General features: G+C 44.6%; 1 protein-coding gene across 6 annotated transcripts in view; it reads left to right on the forward strand.

Annotated features, from left to right (window-relative positions):
• The window catches only part of ttc7b (tetratricopeptide repeat domain 7B), a 63687-nt gene that overhangs the window by 8174 nt on the left and 29692 nt on the right, over positions 1-25821 (forward strand). For all 6 annotated transcript variants that reach the window (XM_029125376.2, XM_029125377.2, XM_029125378.2 and 3 more), the window contains exons 5-15: positions 9247-9368; positions 14420-14498; positions 14594-14772; positions 15469-15532; positions 16662-16799; positions 18398-18481; positions 18583-18687; positions 18805-18922; positions 19371-19428; positions 20959-21031; positions 22404-22564. In XM_029125376.2, coding sequence (XP_028981209.1) covers positions 9247-9368; positions 14420-14498; positions 14594-14772; positions 15469-15532; positions 16662-16799; positions 18398-18481; positions 18583-18687; positions 18805-18922; positions 19371-19428; positions 20959-21031; positions 22404-22564 — 1181 coding nt within the window. The remainder of the gene's footprint in view (positions 1-9246; positions 9369-14419; positions 14499-14593; positions 14773-15468; positions 15533-16661; positions 16800-18397; positions 18482-18582; positions 18688-18804; positions 18923-19370; positions 19429-20958; positions 21032-22403; positions 22565-25821) is intronic.

Genomic DNA, 25821 nt, shown 5'->3' on the forward strand with positions numbered 1-25821 from the left:
TGAGACAGGCGGGTCCAGTGACACAGTGGCCCTATTCGAGCGTAACCCTGGACAGGGCCCAACAGGCAGGAAGTCACTCCACCCTTTTTCCAAGCATCAACCAGAGGGAGACCAACCAACCGCAACCACCTTGAAATAGACAAATGTGCATTGAGTGCTTGTTATATACGTTCCCTATCCTGTGACACTCAGAAACGGAATGCGCCTCAAGATGAGAGAAATATTTCTCTCAAATAGAATGAACAACAACCTAACCAAAGGAAATGGATAAACTGTTCTATGGGCTCGTCTGGTTTTCTTATTCATTACGGGTTATTGTTCGTCGAGGAACTTTATGTGAACTGTGTCTTCAAAGTGCGCTTCGAGGAAACATGTTCGGCGTTGAATACTTATTTGTTGTGGCGGCAATGATTTAGCCATGTTGCAGTGCACAGCTGATTGGAAGTACTACAGACAGGCGTCTGTGCTCTGGTGTGGACTGATTGGTGGTAGTGCTTATGTTTCCTTTCACTCAGACCTTATGCAGCTCACTAAGTTAAAAATAAGATTCTAGTCTGTCAAACATCTGTTTACTTTCTGTGCATCTCCATGTAGTCACATTGTGTTCCCCTTTAAAGGGAATGTATATGTATATACAGTGGGGAGAACAAGTATTTGATAGACTACCGATTTTGCAGGTTTTCCCATTTAGATAGCATGTAGAGGACTGTCATTTTTATGATAGGTACACTTCAACTGTGAAAGACGGAATCTAAAACAAAAATCCAGTAAATCACATTGTATGCTTTTTCAGTAATTAATTTGCCTTCTCACCAAGCTGCTTGCCTATGGTCCTGTAGCCCATCCCAGCCTTGTGCAGGTCTACAATTGTATCCCTGATGTCCTTACACAGCTCTCTGGTCTTGGCCATTGTGGAGAGGTTGGAGTCTGTTTGAGTGTGTGGACAGGTGTCTTTTATACAGGTAAAAAGTTCAAACAGGTGCAGTTAATACAGGTAATGAGTGGAGAACAGGAGGGCTTCTTAAAGAAAAATTAACAGGTCTGTGAGAGATGGAATTCTTACTGGTTGGTAGGTGATCAAATACTTATGCCATGCAATAAAATGCAAATTAATTATTTAAAAATCATACAATGTGATTTTCTGGATTTTTGTTTTAGATTGTGTCTCTCTTATTTGAAGTGTACTTATAATAAAAATTACAGACCTCTACATGCTTTGTAAGTAGGAAAACCTGCAAAATCGACAGTGTATCAGATACTTGTTCTCCCCACTGTATGTTTACATTTTAAAATCCATATTTCATTAATAGCTGTCAAACTGATGTGTTTCTTAGTCTACCAGGAATTAAAGCACTTCCCTTCTGTCCCTTACTGTCTCCAAGAGTCAGCAGACTCATTGTTGCCACAGCAACCTAGAAAAAAACACTGCTTTGAACTCGAACCATGATCTTTATTATTTGTGTGATTGATAGTGCCTTTGATTTAAGCAATTTTACCCATGTCCCTAATTGTAGGTTTATATGCGGATATTGAGTGTGTAGATGGAGTTTATACCTACGTAGCCAATGAGGTAGGTAGGTATGTTAACCAGCTGCTCTGTCCAGAGAGGGCATTGGATCATGGGATTAGCAGTCAACTTACAACATCTCTGGTTTTGTAGTCTCAACAGCTTCCTTCAGCAATGTTGCTTGATAACTTTATTGTAACTAATGAAAATGCTTAATAATGTTACAACATATATTGTTGACATTTATGCAATGTATTTTCCCGGACCAAGTGGTTTTGTGTGGATTAGCAATTTAAGGTAATAGTCGTATTAGACTGAGGGCTTGTCACCAGTAACTTAATGAATGCTCTCAGGTAGTTGCCGCTTGACCTTTTTAATGAAAAGCTGTCCTTTGTCGTTATCCCCAATAATTTGATTACACTTGGCAATAATAAATTAATGAATGTTAGATTGGACGTGTATAGGGCTTATCCAGTACTTAAATTGTCAATTATATTCCTGAACTCTCGCCGGGCATCGGCTAATTTCTGTGAGTTTGACCTGTGTTTGGGTGCAGTTAGGCCCACACCCCATCTGTCTGTGGTGTTTGTACCGTTCCAGTGGAAGGGGGCCCGGTCCATCAGACAGGCAGGCCCATCCTGGATCCGTTCCAGTCTCCTGCGGATCAATGCAGCATCGACAGACTGGCTCAGAGTTTGATGTCTGTGCGTCTGACCTTGGCTGCTGTTTTAATCAGCAACTTTTTCCCCTCTGCTCTGATTTGTTTTACCAACAGGTTTTCCCTGCATTATTTTCTCACTCTGCCTTTCATTTGCTCTGTTTCTATCTCTCTTCTACCTATCGCTCTCTGGTTCTTCTTTTTCCTTGTCTCTCTCTCTCCCTGTCAGCTTCTTCCGTCTCTTAGAGCTGCCTCTTTGTTTTTTTCCATTTATTTTAGCGGCCCTGCTAGCTACCCAGTCTGGAATCCTATGTTCACCCCAGACTCTCCCAAAGCCAGTCCTACCCTGTCAGATGCGATCCGTCTCTGAGGTCTTTAGTTGTGGTTTTCACAGATAGTGAATGGAGTACAGCCCTGTCAGTGTGTAGCTCTGGGTATTGCCACAGACCTCACTATGTTATTACCATACTTAGTCCTAGAGACACTGCAGGCTTATTCAGAGTCAGGTTAAACTGATTTAGTCTACACTTCTTGCAGAGTAACCTTAAGCTAGATGTTTTGTTGCCTTTAAGACAATTCAAATGTTCGATAAATGACCTTTTTGTGGTTCACAGTGACTCCTTTTTTTAATGTGTGTGTATTTCATAGGTTTTTATTATTTCTGTTAATACCGGGCTGTGTAAAAGAGATCTTAGCGTAATTCTGCATAACTGCTTGTAAAATAAAAGGTGCCGATTATATAGATTTCGGGTTGGGCGATGTCTCTTTATGTTTCTTTATGATTATGTGTCTATGACACGTTGTGATCTATTATTTACAACATTTCAACAATCCACTAAAACAGGGGTGGGCAATATTTTTCACTGGGGGGCCACACTGAAAATGCTAGAGAGCATCGTGGGCCATCGTGTAACTCTGTAAACATGCATATAATATTTAAGCATATTTATTTTCCTTGCAACACCGTTTTCATAATTGAACTTAATTTACTTTAACAATGTTCTTTATTAAATAATTTTCTGTTAACAACTGTTATTATGGCAGGCAAAGGCCAAACAAATCCCTTTTTAGGGTTATTACTCAACAGAAATGTTACAACACATATTTGCCTTAAAACTTAACTTTCAATTCAACAGAGTAAGCTACATTACATAATGTATAGTGTATAACAGTTATATAGGTATAATAGTTATTAGGGCAGACATAAGTCAATGAAATCACTTCTGAAGATTTTCACTCAAAGCAAATGTTGGTATAATTCCAACATCTAACTTCATACAGTATATTTTTTGTACTACGTGCTTTTAACGACAGCGATTCCAGCAGCCCAGACCCAAGAAATCAACTTTTAGGGCTACTCGCTCAATATGAACAGGAGAGCCTCGTATGGGCGTTGACAAGTGTGGTGAAGTCAGGAGTCATTTCTGTTGAAGCAGTGTGCGGTTCTGTTAAAGCAGTGTGCGGTTCTGTTGAAGCAGTGTGCGGTTCTGTTGAAGCAGTGTGCGGTACTGCTGCAAGATGTTCATCAGTGAGGCTGTATCTGTGCTTGGATTTGTTTAATTTTAGCATCGGGTGACAGTTTTTGTATTTCGCTGCATGCTTGCTCTGGAAGTGCCTCTGTAAATTGTACTCTTTAAAAACTTTGACGTTAGCTTAACATATTAAGCAAGTTGCTTTACCTGCAACATCTGCAAATATTTTCCTGTCAATAGTTTTTTTTAAATTCCCTGCTTTCGTTATCAACTTTTCTTAGGCTCATTTCCAGAGATCGCTAGCCATCAATTGCGTATAGTACGTACAAATGATAACTTCCGCGCGTGGATTGTGGTGCTGGTCCCTACCTATCATAGCAACGCAAAAACCTTGTTTCAACTTAAAGGTATTTTAAACAGACAGTATGATACTGCTGTACTTATTACTGGGAGTGCCACGGGACTTTTAATTTGAAAATAAATAAATATGCAACAGTAAATAAAGTAACGTCATCTGCGGAACTCTTTAGGGATTTTTTATTTTGTATTATTTTAAAAGTTTTGGATCGCGGGCCGGATAGAATGACTCAACGGGCCGGATGCGGGCCGGGGGCCTTATCTTGCCCAGGTCTGCACTAAAATGTCAATTGGGTTAATGGCTCAAAGTCGAATGCTCCATCTGAAATGCTATGGGGCCTGACGTAAACTGGGCTGCAGTATAGTGAATGTGGGGAGTGGATTAGGCTGCTAGACCACCTGTCTGGTGGAGGAGCGGTGTGTGTTGCAGGCATCAATCAGTGGCAGTCAGATGAACATGCAGCCAACAGGGTCTGTATCTTGCATCATGGGCTGGAAAGAAGCTGTCTTTCTTCAGGACTGGAAAAACAATGGTTTCAGTTGTCCAAAACATGTTGTTAGTGAGTTATACTGATTGTCCTTGTTTTTGTAAGGCTATGACTGGGAATAGCATATACAGTGCCTCCCAGAAAAAAGCCTTTACTCATCAAGACATAAACGTCAGCGAATTTAGTTCACTAAACTTCATTGGAAGATTTATTTGAAGCAGGTTTTATGGTCACATGTCTTGTCTTGATTGGACAATACATTCAAATAGATGGTTGGCATGGAGGTGATGTCTAATTGTAATTTTAGAGACTTGATGAACCAACTTGAACCACAATTATTAATATATAATAGTGGAGGTCATTTCAACAATCTTTTTTCTTTTCAGATTTGTATCCTCTGCCCTTCCCCATTCTGATTGAGGACAATGGGAGTTTGACTTGTGTTCCATCATGCAGTGCATTCGGAAAATTATTCAGACCCCTTCGCTCTTTTCACATATTGTTACATGACAGCCTTATTCTTAAAATGATTGACCAAATTTTTTTGTGCACAGAATACACCAAAATGACCAAGTAAACCCAGGTTTTCATGAATGTTTGCACATTTATACAAAACCCCCCTGAAATATCACATTTACAGAAGTATTCAGACCCCTTCACTCAGAACTCAGTGATTGCAGCCTCAAGTCTTCTTGGGTTTGACACGACAAGCTTGACACGCCTGTATTTGTAGTATCTCCCATTTTCCTCTGCAGATCCTCTCAAGCTCTATCAGGTTGAATGGGAAAGTTGCTGCACAGCCATTCTCAGGTCTCTCCAGAGATGTTCCATCAGGTTCAGGTCGGGCTCTGGCTGGGACACTCAAGGACATTCACAGGCTTGTCTCAGTCTGAGGTCCTGAGCACTCAGGAACAGGTTATCATCACGGATCTCTCTATACTTTGCTGTGTTCATCTTTCCCTCAATACTGAGCAGTCTCCCTGTCCTGTTTCTTCACTGTAGGGATGGTTTTGGCCCGATGTTTTCTCTAGAAATTACACAATTAACAATCAGGCCAAAGAGTGCAATCTTGGTTTAATCAAACCAGAGAATCTCATGGTCCTTTATTGTGCCTTTTGGCAAACTCTTATCGGGGTGTTTTGTACCTTTTACTGAGGAGAGGCTTCTGTCCGACCACTCTACCATAAATGCCTAATGATTGTCTCTAACATAAATTCAGAGGATTGTTGTTCTAAAAGGTTCTCCCATCACCCCAAAAGAAGCTCTGTCAGAGGGGCCATTGTATTCTTAGTCACCTCCCGACCAAGTCTCTTTACCTCCAGTTGTTCAGTTTTGCTGGGCATCCAGATCTAGAAAGAGTGTTGGTAGTTATTTTTCCATTTAAGAATGGTGGAGGCTGCTGTGTTTTTGGGGACCTTCAGTGCTGCAGAATGTTTCTAGTGCCCTTCCCCTGACAGGATTGTTTCTGAGCTAAGGGAGTTTGCAAAAACCTGTTTTGCTTGGTCATTGTTTGGTAGATTGATTTAAATCTTATTTAAACCATTTTAAAATAAGGCTGTCACGTAACAAAATGCAGAACAAGTCAACTGGTCTGAATACTTTCCGAATGCACTGTAAAAATCAATGTTGCAATGAAAACATGGAGTGGAACTGGCCTCAAGGGCCAGAGTTGACAGATATAATTAGAAATCAAGCAGGTGATTGTCCTTTACTAGGAAATTGAACTTGCTTTTGGTGAGTGGCATTTCTGCAATAAGAAAATCACTAATTCAACCAGTTTGAATGATGACTCATTCTCCTATTTTTGTCACTGCTTGTACTGCAATCTCAAGGCTCCAAGGGGTTGTATGGTTAGATCATCGCCCCAGAACATCTCTCTGTTTACAGAATACCAAATGAAGCCTTCAAAGAAAGGAACACCTTCCTCACTGTTACATGTGGAGGAGGTTCAGTGATGTTGTGGGGTTGCTTTGCTTCCACTGGCACTGGCTGACTTGAACTTGTGAACGAGAATTATTTCTGATCGACATTGAGGAGCCACAAAATTGAGTTGCTCACTATTTAAAACCAGAATGGAAACCTATACAGATATTAATGCGCCACGACTTTGGGTGGAGGGACTGCCAAATAGTGGATATTTTATATTGCGACGTTGTCAAAAATAATAGTACTAGATATATGGTCAGAAGTTGTATTTGCTGTACATGTCCTAAAATGTCCTTTGTGGTTTTTAGATTGTGTTCTTAGTTGTAGTCTGTGTCCTGAAGAATAGTGAGGCAGGCTTGTCTGGCCCATTTTGGCCTTGTGTAATTTTAGTCACAGAGTCTCTGGATAGATACGTGATGCTGCTCCAGAAGGTAATGATACTATATTGGCTAATTTAATTCAATATTGAATCTCTAATCTAGTAGATCCTCTCCCCCAAAATAGCCACAGGTTCTCCTCTGCATTTTGTCTGTTGTGGTTGTTAAATCCAATATTGAAATTGTGTAATCTAGTGCAATAGAATCACATTGATGCTTCAGTTCCCCAAATAGCCTCCCCCAACACACAGGCACACACACACACACATATTACCCTTCCCAACCTAGAACATTCCAAGCCCACCCACACAATTTCTGTAGTTGACTAGCATTAATAGGGTTCAATATGGGCCATGAGATGGCAGGATCCCTGTAAATGAATAAGCCGTTTACAATATGCAGCATGAAGAGGCACTGATCCCACATCCAGGAGATGAATAGGGCAAGATCTCTGGAGCCAGGTCTTTTGTGTATTTATTAATAGTTCTTTCTCACTTTTTCTTTCTCTCTTTTGTGTTTATTAGTTCTTTCTAACTCCCTCTCTCTTATTTTTTCCGGATTGCTAAGAGCGAATGTCTCTTACTGACTGACTGACTGACTGACTGACTGACTACCCCTTGTTAAATAGCGCAGTGGTTAGAGAAGCGGACTTGTGAACTATAGTTCCCAAGTTCGTATATCCTCGCAGGCGAAGTGAAGTACGCATTGTGAATTATTCCATATTGCCAAAAACTTTGCTGGCTAAAACTGAAACCCGAAATTGTATACGGTTATATTGCGACTGTTTTTGGCATGGAATAGTTAATCTTCAGTCTTGCTAGCACTTGCTCAATTGAAACGTTCGTCAGTTTAACTGTATCAGAGACATGAGGCTATACTGACACCCAGCAAATGTACTGCTCTGTGGTATAGTGGTTAATGATACAGCCTTTCACGTGGGCAACCCGGGTTCGAAACTTGAGGTAGTAACATTTTCTCTTGCGGCCCGGCTGAACTAGGCTTGCCTGGTTTATTGTTCTATAGTTCTTTCGATCTCTCGAGTATCGACAGTACGTCTTTTCTCTCTTCTCATGTATACAGTGTAGACATAATGTACATACAAATGAGACATAGAACGATGGATGAAATCGAGAGAGCAAGAAAGAGCGACATGGTGAGAGGACCGTATAAACGGTGTATACACAGACACACAACCAAGCCATCCTGTTCTGTTCTGCCGTCTTACGTAAGGGCTGCTTCGGAGTTAAATGCCTCTCTGTCTCTCTCTCTCTGTTTCTCTGTCTCTGTTTCTCTGTCTCTCTCTCTCTCAGTGGCTCATGAGCCAGACAGGCAGCACAAGGTTCTGTCAGGACTCTAGCTACCTGCTGCTGGATGAAATGACCTCATCTGTTTGACAGACAGGAAGGAGAGGAGCAGCGGGGATGCGATGGGCCCTTCTGTTGGAACTGACGGTTTCGAACTGAAGAGACAGAGAAGGGTGGTTTAAAGAGGAGCCATTGTGGTCCTTTAATCTGCCCACTCCACTCTCTCTCCTAGTGTTTTTATTATATGAGTTTAACTTGGTAGTTTTCTAAACCCGCTGATTATGGCTCTGATTTGAGTTTGTGGTGTCATCGGTGGCCTGACACTGCTTGTATGGTGGATGCTTGGCGAAGTGGGTGGAGTGACTTCCTGCCTGTTGGTCCCTGTCCAGGTTTACCCTCGAATAGGGCCACAGTGTCACTAGACCCCCCTGTCTCATCCCAAAGGTTTTACGCTGCTTTATTATTATGCTGTGGGAGTAGGGTCACTTCTCCTTTGTAAATCTAAGGAATGCGGTCTCTAAATGTTCCTTGTTTCCTGTTCCATTTAAACTTAGAGGGACATGAGATCATGGACCACGCCTCTGGAGTGCCAGGCCCAAAAGACTTGTAGCGGCCCCTGTCCTAAGTCCTCCAGGTTGTGTTGCCGATCAAGTAGCTGACGATACCTGAGGATTTTGGTTGGCACTCCGCTGACCCTTCCTTCTCCCTGATTGTCCCGGTCCTTGTCCACCTGGTCATGCAGCGGACCTGGATTATGTTTTACAGACTCAGGACACAGCCCACATGCATTTATTCATGATTACAATTTGTAAAATGTTCACCTGGCACAGCCAGATGAGGATTGGCCACCCACTTTAGATTTCTTCCTTTCAGCACTTTCAAATCACTGTGCATCACCCTTGTTGTTGCTTGCAGTTTGGGGTTTCAGGCTGGGTGTTTTGTAAAGTGCTGATGTAAAAAGCTTTATAAAATACATTTTAAAGATTGATTGATGTGAGTGGTCAACACCTGCAGTCTAATTGGCCGTTGATTGATGTGAGTGGTGGACAACATAGTTGTCTGCCTCCAGGCACAGCAGACTGGTCCCAGAGCAGTGTGTCTCACATTGGCTCTGATGCTGCAGACCCTGTTCTCAAGTCCGTTTCCTTCCGTTTCAGGCCCTCAGTGCTGGGATGCAGAACCGAAGTCCAAAGCCAGGGCCAGTGGGTCAGGAACAGGAACTGGGATACTTCCTGGAGACAGGACTTCAGAGGGCACACGTCATCCACTTCAAAAACGGGTAGGTGTGTGCATGCGTGTTTTAGTACTGCTCTCTACACGCTCATCCAGGCCTGGAAATTATAATCATACTAACCCAGTGTTCCTCTTCTACTGCCCTTCTTTGCCTTTCGGCACCACTCTTCCCTCCAATCCAAGGGTCTGTTTGTCTCAGGACATATAGTAGGTATTCCTACACTCCTCTCTGCCATAGAATAGCCATAGAATTACCACCCCCCACACACACACCTGTAGAGAAGAACCGTAGCAACTCCGGTTGACTTGCAACTCAATGCTAAGATGCCAAACCTCAAGCCTGTCTGAAGCAAATTAATTGGACACAGCAGGACTGATATCTTGAACATTATATTTGAGGCAGGGTTGGAAGGAGTCCATAGCCGCTGTGGTTTGGTCTAGATATCCGCTGTTATTAGCTGCTGGCTAGAGCCCCTGTAGGTTAGAGCGCTAGTGTTTGTGATTGGCTAGATGTGAGTGTTTATATAGATGTACAGCTCTTTAGCTTCTGGTAGGGATGTGAAGGTGTGCGTGTGCACGTTCGTGCGTGCGTGCGGACGCTGGCTGTGTTTTAATCAGACCTGAAGCTAAACGATAACCTCCTCCCCCTCTCCCCCCCAGCCCCATACCATCACCATGACCATTATTATCCCTGCATGCTCTGAGCTCATCTCACCGCCACACCTAGGTGGTGACCCAAATGGTACAGGGCCTTGGTGTAAAGTTGGCACTATACAGGTGCCATTTTGTTGAACACCACAGACCGGATTAGGGCCCACCGAAAAATATACCGACTTCTAGCTGCCACAAAGCCTCTTTACCTGTCACAGTACTCACCACAACGTGGCAGATTTTCACTTAGTTTCTTAATGTCCAATTCACCATCACAGCCTTTTGTCATTTGAACAATAGGAGAGACAACAGAAGAGTCAAAGATCAGGATGTCTTCCAATGTATTCATCTCCAACCCGCTCTGTTTCTTATAACGGGTTCGTCCCGCACCAGGTGCTGACAGAGCACATTCCCCATCCGACAACCACGGTTCAGCTTACACCCAACCTACCACAAGGAGTCGCCAGAGTAGGCGAGGCAACTGTACCGGCTGTTTTGGACAACAATGCTGTAGAAAAACCCAAGTCCAAGTTAGGGACAAATCTATGCTATATCAATACAATGTAGTGAGGTCCATGATCTGATATAGAAAACCGTTGACACATTAGTGTGTTTCAATTAACGATATTATGTGGGATACCATGGTTACCAAAGAATGCCCACAGAATGATTGTATTGTTCAAGTCCAGCAAAGGCGGTCAGATCATAATATCAGGTAGGATTGGTCCTGCAAACTGTGCTGTTGGGTGACCATGGTCAGCTTTCCAGGGTAAAATATGTGTTTTAGGGCAATATCGGCAGATATGATACTGATAGCGAGGTTCAAGATCAATGTAAGACAACGTTGTTGAATGGATGGATATACTATTGGAAAAGGAAACTGTAACATAAAAAAAGATGGGCTGATCTGTGGACAGTGGATGGATGGATTGGGTTATCTAAGGACACTGTAGTGGTGATGGAAGGCTTTTGACAGGTTGTCTTCCGTTTCTCTCCATTTGGGTGGGACAGGAGGGACGGGAGGAGAAAGTCGTTGAAGGGGGAGAAAATGTGTTTGTTATTTTGGGTGGTTGGTTTTTATGACAGAAACCTGTGACGATCTATAACAGCAATCAAGTTCCCCCAGTAAAAAAAAAAGCCAAGTTGGTCATCAAACAGAACACAGTGCAGCTGCCTCTCAACACATTGCTAATGCAGCGTTCCCCTGGAAACGAACACGTTTCTGCTGTCTCGAAACACGCAGATGCTGTAGGTGCCATATAGGTGTTACACACAGTTACCACAGCATTTCCAGCGATGGGGATTTTTCTGTCTTGGAAACTGCCAATGCTAAAAGGAAAGGCTTCAATAAATAGCCATCTGCTTACATGGCTAATGCGTAAGCTGCGAGTTGCGCAAATGTTCCGTGGCTGGGGGTGTCCACTGAGCTAATGAATAATGCAGCGACGTGCGCGCCTGTGAGTCCCACGCTGCCCTGTGCTCACCGATGTTTTAAGTTGAGCGTCGAGATGAAAGCTAATTTTGAATCGTTTTTTTTTCTGTTTAAAGTGGTCAGTCATGGTTACAAAGTTACACTTTCAGTTTTCGAACATGTAATGCAGGAGTGTCCAAACCATTCCACGGAGGGCCGTGTGTCTGCGGGCTTCAATCAATCAATCAATCAAATTTATTTTTAAAGCCCTTTTTACAACAGCAGTTGTCACAAAGTGCTTTACAGAGACACACGGCCTTAAACCCCAAGGAGCAAACAACAGTAGTGTTGAATTTCAGTGGCTAGGAAAAACTCCCTAAGAAGGTTGAATTTATGGAAGAAACCTAGAAAGGACCCAGGCTCAGAGGGGTGACCAGAGATATTAAAAGTCCAATTGGAATAATAAATACATTTCTCTGGGCTAAATCCAGAGTCTATTTGATTTTATACTAGGTCAGATGTATGACCAGGTGGACAAGGACAGGGACAGCAACGGGCCCCCCAAACCAGGTAATCCGCAGGTGTGGACCAGGACCTCATCTCCTCCTAAAATGTAAAACTGGAGGAGACTGAAAAAAAGTTAGTAGTGCATTCCTCATATCCCCCAGCACAATAATATAGCAGCGTAACACCTTGGAACTGAGACGGGGGGGGTCCGGCGACACTCTGGCCCTACCCGGGGGAGGCCCCGGACAGGGCCCAACAGGCAGGAAATCAATCCACCCACATTGGCTTTTGGTTTTTCCTATAAATTGGTTCCCAATTCACACCTACACAACCAGGTGAGGGTAGACACTAACCAATTAGTAACCTAATTAGTCAATCAAGTACAAGGAGAGAGCGAAAACCTGCAGACACACGACCTCTGGTATACATCCTCCCAAACATTGGGGACAGGACCATGGAAATTCTTTGAAATATGCCTTTAATAATTCGCCTGCACAAAAACATGCCTTCATGTTTTTGAGCATCTTAGCAGTGGTCAGGAAAGTGATCTCCGACAGAGAAAATGGGTTGCTTGGTTGGGTTAGATTCTGTTTGTGTGTTAGCCAACTGGATGGATGCAAGACCTGTGTACCAAACTGTTCCCTAGTTCATGCACTACTGCGTGGTCTGTGTTTCCTGAAGCGGTTAGGCAAAACCAGGTCACTTGTTATTAGCAGATCAAGTCTTAGAACACTGCCTGGTGCAGTCGTGCAATTACTGTAGCTCTGCACACACACACACACACACACACACACACACACATTTTACTGTCAGGGCGGTATTGATTGGAGCTGATTTATGAACATCAGACGTAAGAGCAAATACGCACTAAGCCTTAGAGGAGGCCCTCATTTGCAAATGCGTACGCACCAGATTGTTACACACACACACACACACCACAGCAAGGACTCCCATTTCTACCCATGTAATGAACACTCAAGCCAAACATACCAATGAAAAGTAGTGGAAGCCAACCCAAATTAACAAAGTAATTTGGGTAAAGTAGTTTACTCATGAGACGCACGCACACACACACACATACACAGCAACACACAGAGGGTGGACCCGTAGCTGAGCTGGCGTAGTGTTTATAACGGATTCTAGAATGAGCAGTGTTCTAGCTGTGTGCTAGCTCTACGGAGACATGACACGCCAGTCGCTCAGTGAAGGGGACACTTTGCTGTGTGCTACCATCAACACACGTTCCAGTTGAGCTAGGGCCTATTTGCTCAGCATTTTCCCGCTCTTATTTGCATTCGGTCCCTGTAGCCGGAGGGGCTGTACTCTGTCCTCCTCCCCTCCACACGTGTCTGGTCATCGGGACAGGCAGATCAGGGGAGGAGAGGAGCCGCAGCCCAGGGCTTGGCCGCTCCCTCGCACGGTGTTACCGGGCAGTTTAGCTCTCCCCAGCCGAACGTTAGTCGACAGCCCTTCAAGGGTGACGCATCGATAACATAAACACTCCCACAGGTTTGGATTTGAAATGCGTTCGACGCATTTTTCTTTCATTAAAATCAGGTTAGTACAAAAAAAAACAATCTAAAAAGGCATTTAGTCAATAGTTCATCTCCTATAATTGAATGACCAAGCATGTCACCAAAATAGTCATGTGAACTGTGGAAATCATCTGTTTTACTCACAGTCAAAAGGTTTGGTTGTTGCTTCACAATACCAGGGTAGAGATGGACCAGCAGGGTGGGTGGTTGGGTGGGGGTTTGAGATCACAGTCAGTCCATAGGAAATGTCATGGTGCTCCTGGGTACTGTGTTTATTTATGGAGCAATTACAGCACAAGTACTGCAGATGGGGAGTTTTGTGTTTCCGCTGAGAGGCAACACAGAATAGAGGGATGATTTGGAAGAGAGGGCTGAAGGCTGGTATTTAGCATTGCGGTCAGATAAGGCGTGCGCGTGTGTGTGTTCGTGTGCGCGTGTGTGTGTTCGTGTGCGCGTGTGTGTGTGTGTGTGTGTGCGCGTGTGTGTGTGTTCCGGGGGCAGCGTGTAGTGTAGTGGAGTAGGTGTGGGAATATTGTGCTGCGTCTAATCCACAGGGACACGTTGAACCGGGATATTGACACTTTCCATCGACTGACACCCTCACACATGAATGGCCCTACCCCACACACAAACACGCACACACACACACTGGCAGACCAGAAGCAGGGAGGCATTGCTAAATTGTAAAATGATTGAAAGAAAATAGTGTGTTTGATGCCTGCTATTTCTTAAACATATACTGTATTGTTGAAGCCATCAGTTACTGCTCAACATCATACTTGACGTCTTCCAATAATAATTCTGAATTCTGTGGACACGCTCCTAACATAGCTGTTACTTGTCTCCCAATTCAGACAAATGTATTAACAGATTTTGAATAGGTTTAATTTTTTCGTATGTGTTTAAAAGAAAATCTTGTCACATGTTATTAATAGAATTAAGGTGGGCCTGCGTGGAAAATCGATGACGTGATAATATATCTTGTTGCCACAGTAACCTGACCCGGGGAGTTGGCCGCTTCCGGGAGATCCTCCGAGCCATAGAGACCAGGACTACACAAAACCTCAGGATGGTGGGTACTAATGGCTCCTGCTCGTCAACGTGCATGCCTTCCTGTGCACTTGTGTGCTGGCGTGCGCGTGTTCACACTTGCCCCCCTTTATGTAGACCATAGCCAGACAGCTGGCAGAGATCCTGCTGAGGGGGATGTGTGAGCAGAGCTACTGGAGTCCTCTGGAGGACCCCCCCAGCCAGTCGCCCCTGGATGACCCCCTCCTTCGCCAGGGAGCCCCCTACACCAAGGACTACGCTCTGAGCCGCCGACCGCGTGTCTATTCTGGAGAGAAGTATGGATCTCTCTGTCTCTGCCCTTGTCTCTCTGTTTCATTTTCGCTTTTCACCAAAGCAAGTGCAGAAATACTGTATATCATTCAAATGGAATCTGAAATTCGGAGTAAAATTAAGTGCAAAAGTTCTGAAGAGATGGATGTCGCTTGTGTTTATAAGTTGTTTGTGCTCCACTGCTGTCCCATTCATGGCAACGGGCCACAAATCGTGCCACTGTGATTGCACATTCCAGTATTGCACTTAACAGATAAGGGAGTTTATCAGTGTTTGATTTCAAATTGTTTCTGGGTCGGTATAATCTGAGGGAAATATGTGTGTCTAATGGGGTCACATCTTTGGCAGGGTGTTAGGAATGGCAGCCCTGTCTCTCTCTGTCTCCCTCCTGGTCTCTCTCTGTCTCCCTCCTGGTCTCTCTGCATCTCTCTCCCCTTTACTAATGCTTTGCTTCAGGAAGCCTGCTCATATCAGAAGGCAAAGTCTGCCTACTTACAGACACGCCAGTCCACCGGAGGTGTATCTACATTGGCACAATCTGCCACCCATGAGAGACCATACGGGCACCAGGCCGCTGGCATGTAAACTGAGAAGAGCTAACTGCTGCTTTCCAGGCTTTATCTCTACACTCGTCTGCTGACAATATCTCACAGTCTCACTACTACCCTCTCCTCCCCTCTCACGCCTACTTTTCTCCTCAGCCTGTTTTGTCCTCAGGAAAACACAGAAGAGGCTCTGCTGCTGTTGCTGATCAGTGAATCGATGGTATGAACACACACACTCGTATGCACACTCAGTCACCTTTAATCACTCCATCCTGGATGGCTGAGTCATCTTTCAGGCCGTGAACCTTTTCACCGACAAACGAACTCCCTTTGTTGGAACGTTGGCGTGTTTGAAGTGATTTCTTTTTCTTCGTCAGTCACACCAAGCGTTTCATCCTGCAGTGTTTTCCCATCTGCTGTTGTTGGTGGCTTCCACTCTAAATGTCCAATAACATTAAAGATTGGCCTCTTTTTCTTCCGTTTTTTTCCCCATTGGTCCGTTAAAAGGGTGTTAAATTTACATTTTTTATAATATGAGGGCTCCCAATCATCCTGTTTTCTTCACTGTCAAACACACACACACACACACACACGCGCACACTAAGGTTGGGTAATGTCCGTAATGATTCATTGTTCCATCGACTTGTTTAAATAGACAGTGAAATTGTACAAAACAGCCCACAAAACATGTCAATGGGGTAAAATATAATATTTTTGTAATAGGTCTAATAAAACAGTAGTATTTTCTTGTCTAGCCCTGTAGAATAATATCACTTAAGTTAGTCTACTTTTATTTGGTTATTTTATTTTCAGCTTGATCACTTTCTCCAGTTGGCACACCTTTAAGGCGAGACCACACTTGTATGCTGATTTTATCTGTATCTGTGATTTCTGATCATTTGGGCATGGTAAGAGATGACGTGTCCACCATATGGATAAAATCAACATTCCAGATGAGCTGTCTCAGAACAAAAAACATACAAAGACTCGTTGGTAAAGAAAAAACTTATTGGCTGTTATAAGCCATGCCTAGTTGTATTTAGTCTAAGAATGTTTGTTTTTAAGTGGTAAAAATAATTTTGGTACATAGATTTTTTTGATCTGATTGTTGTTGAGTTTGTATTTGTTATATTTTTGGCTTGTTGACCTGCTGTTAGCTCACATCACAGCCAGACTGTTCAATACATCGTAACGTCTTTACGTTCAACAATGGGTATCGACACCACCGATGGACTGTAGTATCGAAACGTCACCCGCACGCTTACGCACACGCACACAAGCTCTTCTTTCGACTTCACTTTTCGCAAGTGTGTGTGATCTGAGTATGCATGCATGTGCTCTCCCTGCAGGCCAACCGAGACGCCGTACTGAGTCGGATCCCAGAACACAACAACGACCGCATCATCAGCCTGCAGAGCGCCTCTGTGGTCTACGACCTGCTGACCATCGCTCTGGGCCGACGGGGGCAGTACGAGATGCTCTCTGAGGTCGGGACCACCGCCGCCCTGACCCCTAACTGACCCTTCCTTCTGTCAGTGAGCGTGAGAACGCCCAGTCTGACCAATCACAGCCTGTAGTTGCCCTGTTGCCCCAGTAACCATAGCCACTGTTCTTCATTGACAGCGTTTTCGGAGTCTGGTCAATGGCTCAATGGATCTCATTGATCCCAAGGTGCTCTGAAGTTCATCGTTCGATCTCTCAGTCTCTTGTGTTTTTTCCCCTTCCCTTTGGAGCAGAGAGCAAAAGGGTCTCAGAAACTACAGGAACCCAAAGACGCTGCTACTTTCATTGTCAGAAAAACTTGTCCGTAACAAAAAAATCCCTTTTTGGTCTTTTTGTTATCTCTGTGAACCGTCATCGTGAATTATCCACCTGGTGTGCGTTGGTAGTTAATCTGTGTGTAGACGTCCAACATGAGCCCTTCCTTAACTGTCCATACTGAAATGTACATGTGCGTTATATATGTCTTCCTGTGTCCTCAGGCTAAACTAAGTGGTGTGTGTGTTTTAGGTTCAACTATACTCATGGGGACCAAATCACCCAATGAGTATAGTAAAACCAGAACAAATTGGACTCATGGTCCCCATTCCGGTCCCCAATGAGGCAAAAGTCAATTTCCGGCTCAGGGTTTAGGGTCAAACTTACAATTCATTTTAGAGTTAGAATTGGGGTTTCTTTAAGATCCAGGCATTGTTGGTTACGTTTAGGGTTAAGGTTAGGCATTACATCTAGGTAAAGTTTAGGCATACATTTTACTTTATTGAGGTTAAGGTTAGGGTTGGGTTAGGTTAAGGTCCCCATACCAACTTGTGTGTGTGAGGTTGTGTCAGTGTCTTTTAATGGGTCGTTGATTGTTCTGCTGGGCCACTCTGCCACCCGCCTCAGAAGTCCTCGGTACGCTGTGTCTCTGAGTGGTAATACCCCACTGACAGTCTGGAACTCGCATCAGCTCCTGCACTGCTGAGGCGTTACAGCAACCATGACCTACCGCGCACGCACGCACGCACGCACACACGCTTCTCTCCCCGGTGTGAATAGAAAAGGATGTCCATGAGAAAGACAGAGAAAAGCTCTTTATTTTAATGGATTCCAGCAGCTATTAGTTTATGGACCTACCTATTAGACTGTAGGATTTCACCTGGGATGTGTTGGCAGGAAGTGGCAGAGCGTTGTAATTGGTTCCCTTCTGGAGCTTGGAGACGCTGATTGGATCATCTGGCTCCTGAGAGTTGATCTAAATATGGCTCCGTGTCTGGCACTTAGCCTTGTTCCTGGAGGTGATGGAGTTTTTCACATGTGAATGAATGAAGCCACTGCTTCTGCTTAGCACGTTCTGGTGCTGTGCTCTTTTCTGCTGTCTGAGCTGCTAACAGCTTTCCCATTGTAATCTATGGCCCAACAGACTTTCCAAACCAAAATGTGCTTGACGTCATATCCAGTCTTTTACCAAACAACAAATTAAGTGGTTATCGAGTAACTTAGCCATGTCCGAGCAATGTTAATTGAAGGTGTTTCATTTGACATTTGTAAATGTGATTGATTAAGCAAGGCTCATTGACCTTTGACCTTTGCATTGCCCCTGCAGTGTCTAGAGAGGGCCATGAAGTTTGCATTTGAGGAGTTCCATCTCTGGTACCAGTTGGCCCTGTCACTGATGGCTGCTGGGAAGGTACGTCTGACTCTGACATCACTCCTGTGACATCATGCTTTATCCATTGCCGTGCCCTGCAGTGTTAATCTATGCGTCACCTTTTGTGTGTGGGCGTGCAGTCGGCCCGGGCGGTGAAGGTGCTGAAGGAGTGTATCCGTCTGAAGCCTGAGGACCCAACCATCCCCTTACTAGCTGTCAAGCTGTGCATCGGAGCGCTCCATTGGGTGAATATGCCAGCAGCGAGCCCCGTCATTGGCCCAACCTTCCTTTCAGTGTCAGTTTGTCATTAGTTTTCTCTACATCATAGGATTCCATTAATCGCGCTCTCTCTCTCTCTCTAGCTGGAGGAAGGAGAGCATTTTGCCAAAATGGTGGTGGACATGGGAGAGAAGGCTTCGGAGTTCAGGGCCAAAGGTTACCTGGCCTTGGGTCTGGTGTACAGCCTGAAGGCCACAGACGGTAAGAGACTGCTCCTACTCTCAGCTGCTGACATACAGTAATCTACCTAGTGTCAGGGCTCTGTTCCAACCGGTTAAAAATATCCCCTCGCTTTCACCCACTCTGACAGGATGTTGAATGTCAGCAGGAGAGCTTTCACCTGTACGTTTCTTTTGTGTCCATGGGATAGTTTGAGGAGTGGTCTTGATAGCCGTATGTTGCTCTCCTCATCTCTGCTCTGCGGTGTCCACAAGCGGAATATTTCTGACCCGACATGACCTCCTTCCCCAGTCGCCGTCGTCCCGTTCGTCATCCACCATCGATTTCATTTCTCCGCTCCTGTCCGTTCTTCACTCCGTTTCCCTCGCTCTTTACCTGGCTCTCGCTTCGTCCTCACCTCTTTTCACTCTTCTCTCCTTCCATCGCTCCACTGTAATGAAATGTTTTCTTCTCCCCCCTAACTCCACAGCATCTCTACGTGGGATGCAGGAAGAGAACCAGAGGAAGGCCCTGGGTGCATTCCAGAGGTGGGTCCACGTCCCCGTCTGACAGAAACATCCCTGTGTCTCCGTGGCCCTGCTTTCCCTGTGGGCCACACCACACCCCTGGTTCCCCAACCACCTCTGTCCTGGTCGCCGTCACCCCGCCCTGCCACGATCACAGGGACAGAATTTCCCGGCAACATCGACGGCCGTGGCCATCAATGCCCCTTTGTGTGGCTTTAATACCCTCCCAAATAATGTATTCCAGTGGGACAAAGTGGCCGTTGTGCCCTTGTGCTGGATGTTGAAATGGTAATCCTCCAGACTGGCTGGGGATCATGTTTACATAGGGCCCAATACTGCGCAGGCATTTCATTCACTTTTTTTGCGACCAAACAACTGTTCTGAATTCAAGTGTGACTGTATGCCATTTCTGTTTTCACACTGTTTCTGTCGCTTAGTTTTATGGCTGGACTGTGAAGAGTTTGACCCGAACATTAATCGAGTGTCTTCATGGTTCTTGTCTTTCTACTTTGTATTAATTCCATGCGCTGTGGTTTTTCATTGTCCGTTTGAGTTTAAACTGCGACCGCGAAACAGAGACGTCGGGTTCATCCAAGCGAGTGTCACAGGGAAGATATTTTCCTGTCTCCGTTACCACGGTAACATTGTGTCCTTAAAGGGGCAGCAGAATGTTGTTGTCTCAATTGAGCATTAAGCACACTCTTACATCTCACATCATACTCATATGTTTTACATTTTGGATAGTAGAAATTAAAAGTTGCTGGTAGATTCAGCTATGGACCAAAAGATTGAGGAAACTTGCACACACAAAATGTAGGAGAAGCGAAGAAGAATTGAGGTGTGGCACATTTCTTAGTCAATTACTAACAAATTTGCAATTTTAAGTCATGGGGCCACATATACCAGCTTTATTAAATCGCTATTCTGCAGCAGTTGCTTATGTGTTTTTAACCCAAGTGTTTTTTTATAGTTTCAGAGCACTGTCATTAGCTGTTCTGCTTGACTGGCCTTAGTGCCCTGGCCAATTAGGCACCCCGTTGAGGCTAAATGGCTTTGCACCTCAAATTCCATCCCGCCACGGTCCTGGTCCTCATCCCTCTATCAACCTGTACTGTCATCCATCCCCATACGGAGGCTTTCATCCTCAGTCTCGCACAACTCACCTGACGCACAAACTAGGCAGCGTTGTGAAGGAGCCTGTCCAGGCCTCTCAGAGTATTTGGAGAGAACCTTATAAGCCAACCTACAGCTCAGAGGCACTGTGTCTCCCATCAGTGTATTAATATGCCCTTCACCCTATCTGGTCGCTGAAATCCGATAAGATTACTTTTGGAAACGGGGTCCAGCTGATCCCAGAGTAATATGACACTATAGGATAGTTGAAAGTGGTTCATTTTCCATCGTTCCGATACTGAGAACAAGCATCCTTCCCAGTGGCAACTTCACTAGTAAAACACATAAAGACCATAATGGATCGCTGGTGCTTCCCACTGGTACATCAAGGCCAGAGATGTACATCCTGATTCACTCCTCTTTGACTCTCTGTTTCAGGGCCCAGAGCTTGTCCCCCACAGACCACCTGGCTGCCTTCTACCTGGCCCTGCAGCTAGCTGTGTCACGGCAGGTAAGGGCTAGACACACACATACACCAGACATCTTATTCTCCAAGAAAAACAATGTTTCCAGCTTAGGGGTTAGGTTTAGGATGACAGTTACATTTGGGGATAGTGCAGGAATTGGGGTTAGTTTTAGGTTTAGAAATGATTTGTTAGGTTATTTTAAGGCATTCTGGTTAAGTTGTTAAGGTTAGGGAATAGGGTGAATGGAGAAATCATGATTCTGGTCCCCACAAGGATAGAAGAGAAAACGTGAGCATCCATGCTCACTGTCAGTGCTCCATCTCCCCAGAACATTTTGTTTCTACTGGGTCAATCTAAGGTCACCATTGACTCTTTCAGTCTCTCCCTTGATTTCTCCTTCTCTCCCTCCGTCTCTTTCTGGAGGTCCCTCTCCCCATTATCTGTTCCTTTCTGTATCTTTCTTCCTCTGTCTGTTTTTGTCTCCCCTCCCCTATAACTGTATTTTCTCCTCTCTGTCCTCCTGTAATCTCTCTCCCCTCCCATCCCAAAAACATAACAGATACCCGAAAGAGAGAGAGCGAGACCCCTCGCTGTGATACAGAGACAGGGACAGTTTCCATGGTGACAAAGACCTAAATAATGCGTCGGTTTAAGACACGGGGAGTCGGGAAATAATGTGACAAGTGGCGCATCGTCGGGGCGGGGGGGGGAGAAATGATTTAAAAACAATGAGACGGAAATGAAATGTCAAGGGTGGATTTGTGGTGCGAGCTACATGTCAGAATTTCACCGGGCAGGTCTGGAGAAGGATGGGGAGGTAGGATGGAGTGAAGCGTGAGGAGGGAGGAGAGAAACTTGAGAGGGGGGGGGGGGGACAGTAGAGATGGTTTTGGGGAGGAGAACCAAGGAGAGGGATTTTGAATTGTAATTACATTCAGTGAAGCATTTTATTATAAAATCCCCAGGTTCCTCTAACAGCAAATACAGTCAACCATTAGATTCTGTTCTGCTGGCTAGCACTGACACAGAACTAACCTGAACCATCAATTTCCGGAGACAACAAATAAGGACCCTGTATTGGTAATTACTGGGTAGATTTAAGCCAGGCATACGCCGAACCTGTTTCTGACCATGTGTCTAGTCTATTAAGAGATGTTATCTGCCGGGCAAGGACTGACGTTAGCATTGATATTTAACCAGCTCACAGGGCGGAACTGAGCGAGCACAATTTTTGCTCTAATCATTGTGAAGGGTGAAGGTTAAAGGTCAGGGTTAAGTGATTTCAAACGATGTGTGTTCATGCAGGGCCTTTGTTACCGTAGCCTTGTAGCTAGGTGATGCAGTAGGGTTCAAGGCCCCACACTTCCATGCCCTCCAGCCCGGCCCGGGGTGACCCTTCAACTCTGCCCGCTTTAGATACCGGAGGCGCTGGGGTACGTGCGGCAGGCCCTGCAGCTCCAAGGAGACGATGTGCACTCCCTTCACCTGCTGGCCCTGCTGCTGTCAGCCCAGAAACACTACCACGATGCTCTCAACATCATCGAGATGGCGCTCAGCGAGTACCCCGAGAACTTCATGTGAGCATTATGGTTGATTAGGGCATTAACCCAAGGACCAGGTTGACGCGCACACCTCATCTGCTTAGGGATTTTGTAGGCAAAGAGAGAATGTTCAAAGATGCGTTTGTGCAGACCAGTTTCCCAGTGCCAGCTACACAGAAGTTCTACCCACGATATAACTCTGTTGCTTATCTTTTCCATCCTCCTTTCTGATGCTTAATTGGTACACACATGCGCGCACACTCATACACTTCCTCTCTCACACCCCTGATGTTGGCATTCTCTCTCTTCCCTGCTCAGCCCCCCCCCCCCCCCCCGCCCCCAGTCTTTGAATTTCTCAATTTCTAATAGATTTATCCCTCTGTCCCTCAGGGCACCACCGTACTGGCGTCTGTGGTTCTCTCCCTCCCTCCCCCCTCCCTCAGCCACTTATGTAACAGAAAAAAGAACATGTTCCCCCCCTCTCTTATATTTAACTTTTCGCCCTGTTTTTTTTTTCATGAGCTTGATTGAACTTCAGCTTTCCCTGTGGGAGACTGAAAAGTGTGTGTGTGTGTGTGAGAGTGAAAACATGAAGCTGAGGGTGAATGCTTTGAATGTCTAAAAACAGCTGTACAGTTATATTTTGATAAAACATTGCGGAGAAGATTCTAGGCATGCAGGTTCTGGCACATTAAGTCTTATCAAATCTCGCACCGAACAGAGTGATGCATCCAGAACACACACACACACACACACACACACAAGCTCAGCCAGGAATATAGGAGTGCTATTCTGGTCTCCTGTGGGGTATGCTGGGATATTGAGATGAAGCTGTGATGCTAATGGGATGTTTGTGTTGTGAATGGGCAGTACTTAGATTAATAGATTCTCATTATATCAACACGATGGCAATGGGAGGAAAGGGGAGGGGGGTGGATTAGGTAGAAGAGGGAATGGGACTTTTTATGTAACAGCAGGGTCCACTGCCCCCCATCCGACCACACCACCCCTCAACAAAGCACTGCTAACCACACTGCTAATGCTAATTGTAATGCTCCTTGATAAATGTAACGTGGGTAGCGGTGAGTGGAGGCTGTATGGTCACCTATGTGATTGGCACCCTTGGTAAGGATGAGCAAAACAAGCTGTGTGAAATAAACGTTGGTAATGAGCTTGTGACTTCGGAAAGAATTCTGACTCCTTCACTTTCTGCACATTTTGTGGTGTCACGGACTTAGCCGGTAATTGATGAAATACCTTTTTTGACATCAATCTATGTATATCTATTGAGGAAAAAAACATTTATTTATAACCCCGTTTCCAAAAAGTTGGGAGGCTGCGTATAATGCAAGTGAAAACAGAATGCAATGATGTGAAAAACTTTTATCTCTATATTTAATTGAAAATAGTACAAAGACAACGTATCAAATTTTGAAACTGAGAAATATTATTGTTTTTGAAAAATACAAGTGTTTTCAGTGGATGAAATGTCTGGACTGCAGGCAGGCCAGGTTTGCAACTAGACTCTTTTACTGTGGAGCCATGCGGTTGTAATGCGTGCAGAATGTGGTTTGGCATTGTTTTGCTGAAATATGAAAGGCCTTCATAGTTAGACTCCAAAACCTGTATATTCTTCAGCATTAATGGTGTCTTCACAGATGTGCAAGTCACCCATGCCATTATGCACCCCTATACCATCACGGAGGCTGGCTTTTGAACTGTGGAACCGTTTCAAATTTTGGACAGTTTTCCACTTCGCCTCAGTCCATCTTAAATGAGCTTAGGCCCATATTCTGGTTCTGGATCTTGTTTATATATGGTTTCGTCTTTGCATGGTAGGGTTTTAACTTGCATTTGTGAATGCAGCGATGTACTGTGTTCACAGACAATGGTTTTCAGAAGTGTTCCTGAGCCCATGCAGTGATGTCCATTACAGAATCGTGTCTGTTTTTAATGCATTGCTGCCTGTGGGCGCCGAAGATCATGGCCATCCAATATTGGTTTTTGGCTTTGTCACTTGCATACAGTGATTACTCCAGATTCTCTGAATCTTGTAATGATAATATGTATCGTAGATGATGATATCCCCAAACTCTTTGCAATTTTACATTGAGAGACTTTATTCTTAATATGTTGCAACCTCACTTCTGACCCATCCTCTCGGGAGTTATCTTTTAATACCAGATCATGTTACTGACCTGTTGCCAATTAACTTAGTTGTGTGATATTCCACCAGGTTTATGTGTTAGGTGAGTAAATGTGAGGTGGTTAGGTGAGAATGTGTGAGGTGGTTAGGTGAGTATGTGTGAGGTGGTTATGTGAGTATGTGTGAGGTGGTTATGTGAGTATGTGTGAGGTGGTGATGTGAGTATGTGTTTGGTGGTTATGTGAGTATGTGTTAGGTGGTAATGTGAGTATGTGTTTGGTGGTTATGGGAGTATGTGTTAGGTGGTTATGTGAGTATGTGTTAGGTGGTAATGTGAGTATGTGTTAGGTGGTAATGTGAGTATGTGTTTGGTGGTTATGGGAGTATGTGTTTGGTGGTTATGTGAGTATGTGTTAGGTGGTTATGGGAGTATGTGTTTGGTGGTTAGGTGAGTATGTGTGAGGTGGTAATGTGAGTATGTGTGAGGTGGTTATGTGAGTATGTGTGAGGTGGTTTGATGAGTATTTGTTAGGTGAGTGTGTGTGAGGTGGTTTGATGAGTATGTGTGAGGTGGTTAGGTGAGGATGTGTTAGGTGGTTAGGTGAGGATGGGTTAGGTGAGGATGTGTTAGGTGGTTAGGTGAGGATGTGTGAGGTGGTTAGGTGAGGATGTGTGAGGTGGTTAGGTGAGGATGTGTTAGGTGGTTAGGTGAGGATGTGTGAGGTGGTTAGGTGAGGATGTGTTAGGTGGTTAGGTGAGGATGTGTAAATGACCAATTGTTAAGGGTCCAGTGTATAGTCCAAGTGAATGGGAGAAAACTTAATGGACCATTTAAATGAGAATAGGAATCAGTTGTTGGGGTTCCAGTAACATGATGCTGCCGACTCTCTGCACTGCAGACCCATTGATGTGGTTTGGGTTGGGTTTGAAAAAAACGTCTCGACCCCCGATAGGGTTAGGGTTAGATGTGCATGGGCACAGGGGCTATATATTATATTTTCTAATTGTTTCTCTTTTGGAAGATAGACCTAAACAAAGAACATACCAGACAAAACACAAACAATGTGTGTGGAATACCCTAAATATAAAATAAATAAGATGGGAGGAGGGGGAAGGTGGGGGGGGATTAGCAGCCTGGTTTCCCGCA

Source organism: Esox lucius, chromosome 15 (genome assembly GCF_011004845.1).
Source record: "Esox lucius isolate fEsoLuc1 chromosome 15, fEsoLuc1.pri, whole genome shotgun sequence".
NCBI classification, from domain to species: Eukaryota; Metazoa; Chordata; class Actinopteri; order Esociformes; family Esocidae; genus Esox; species Esox lucius.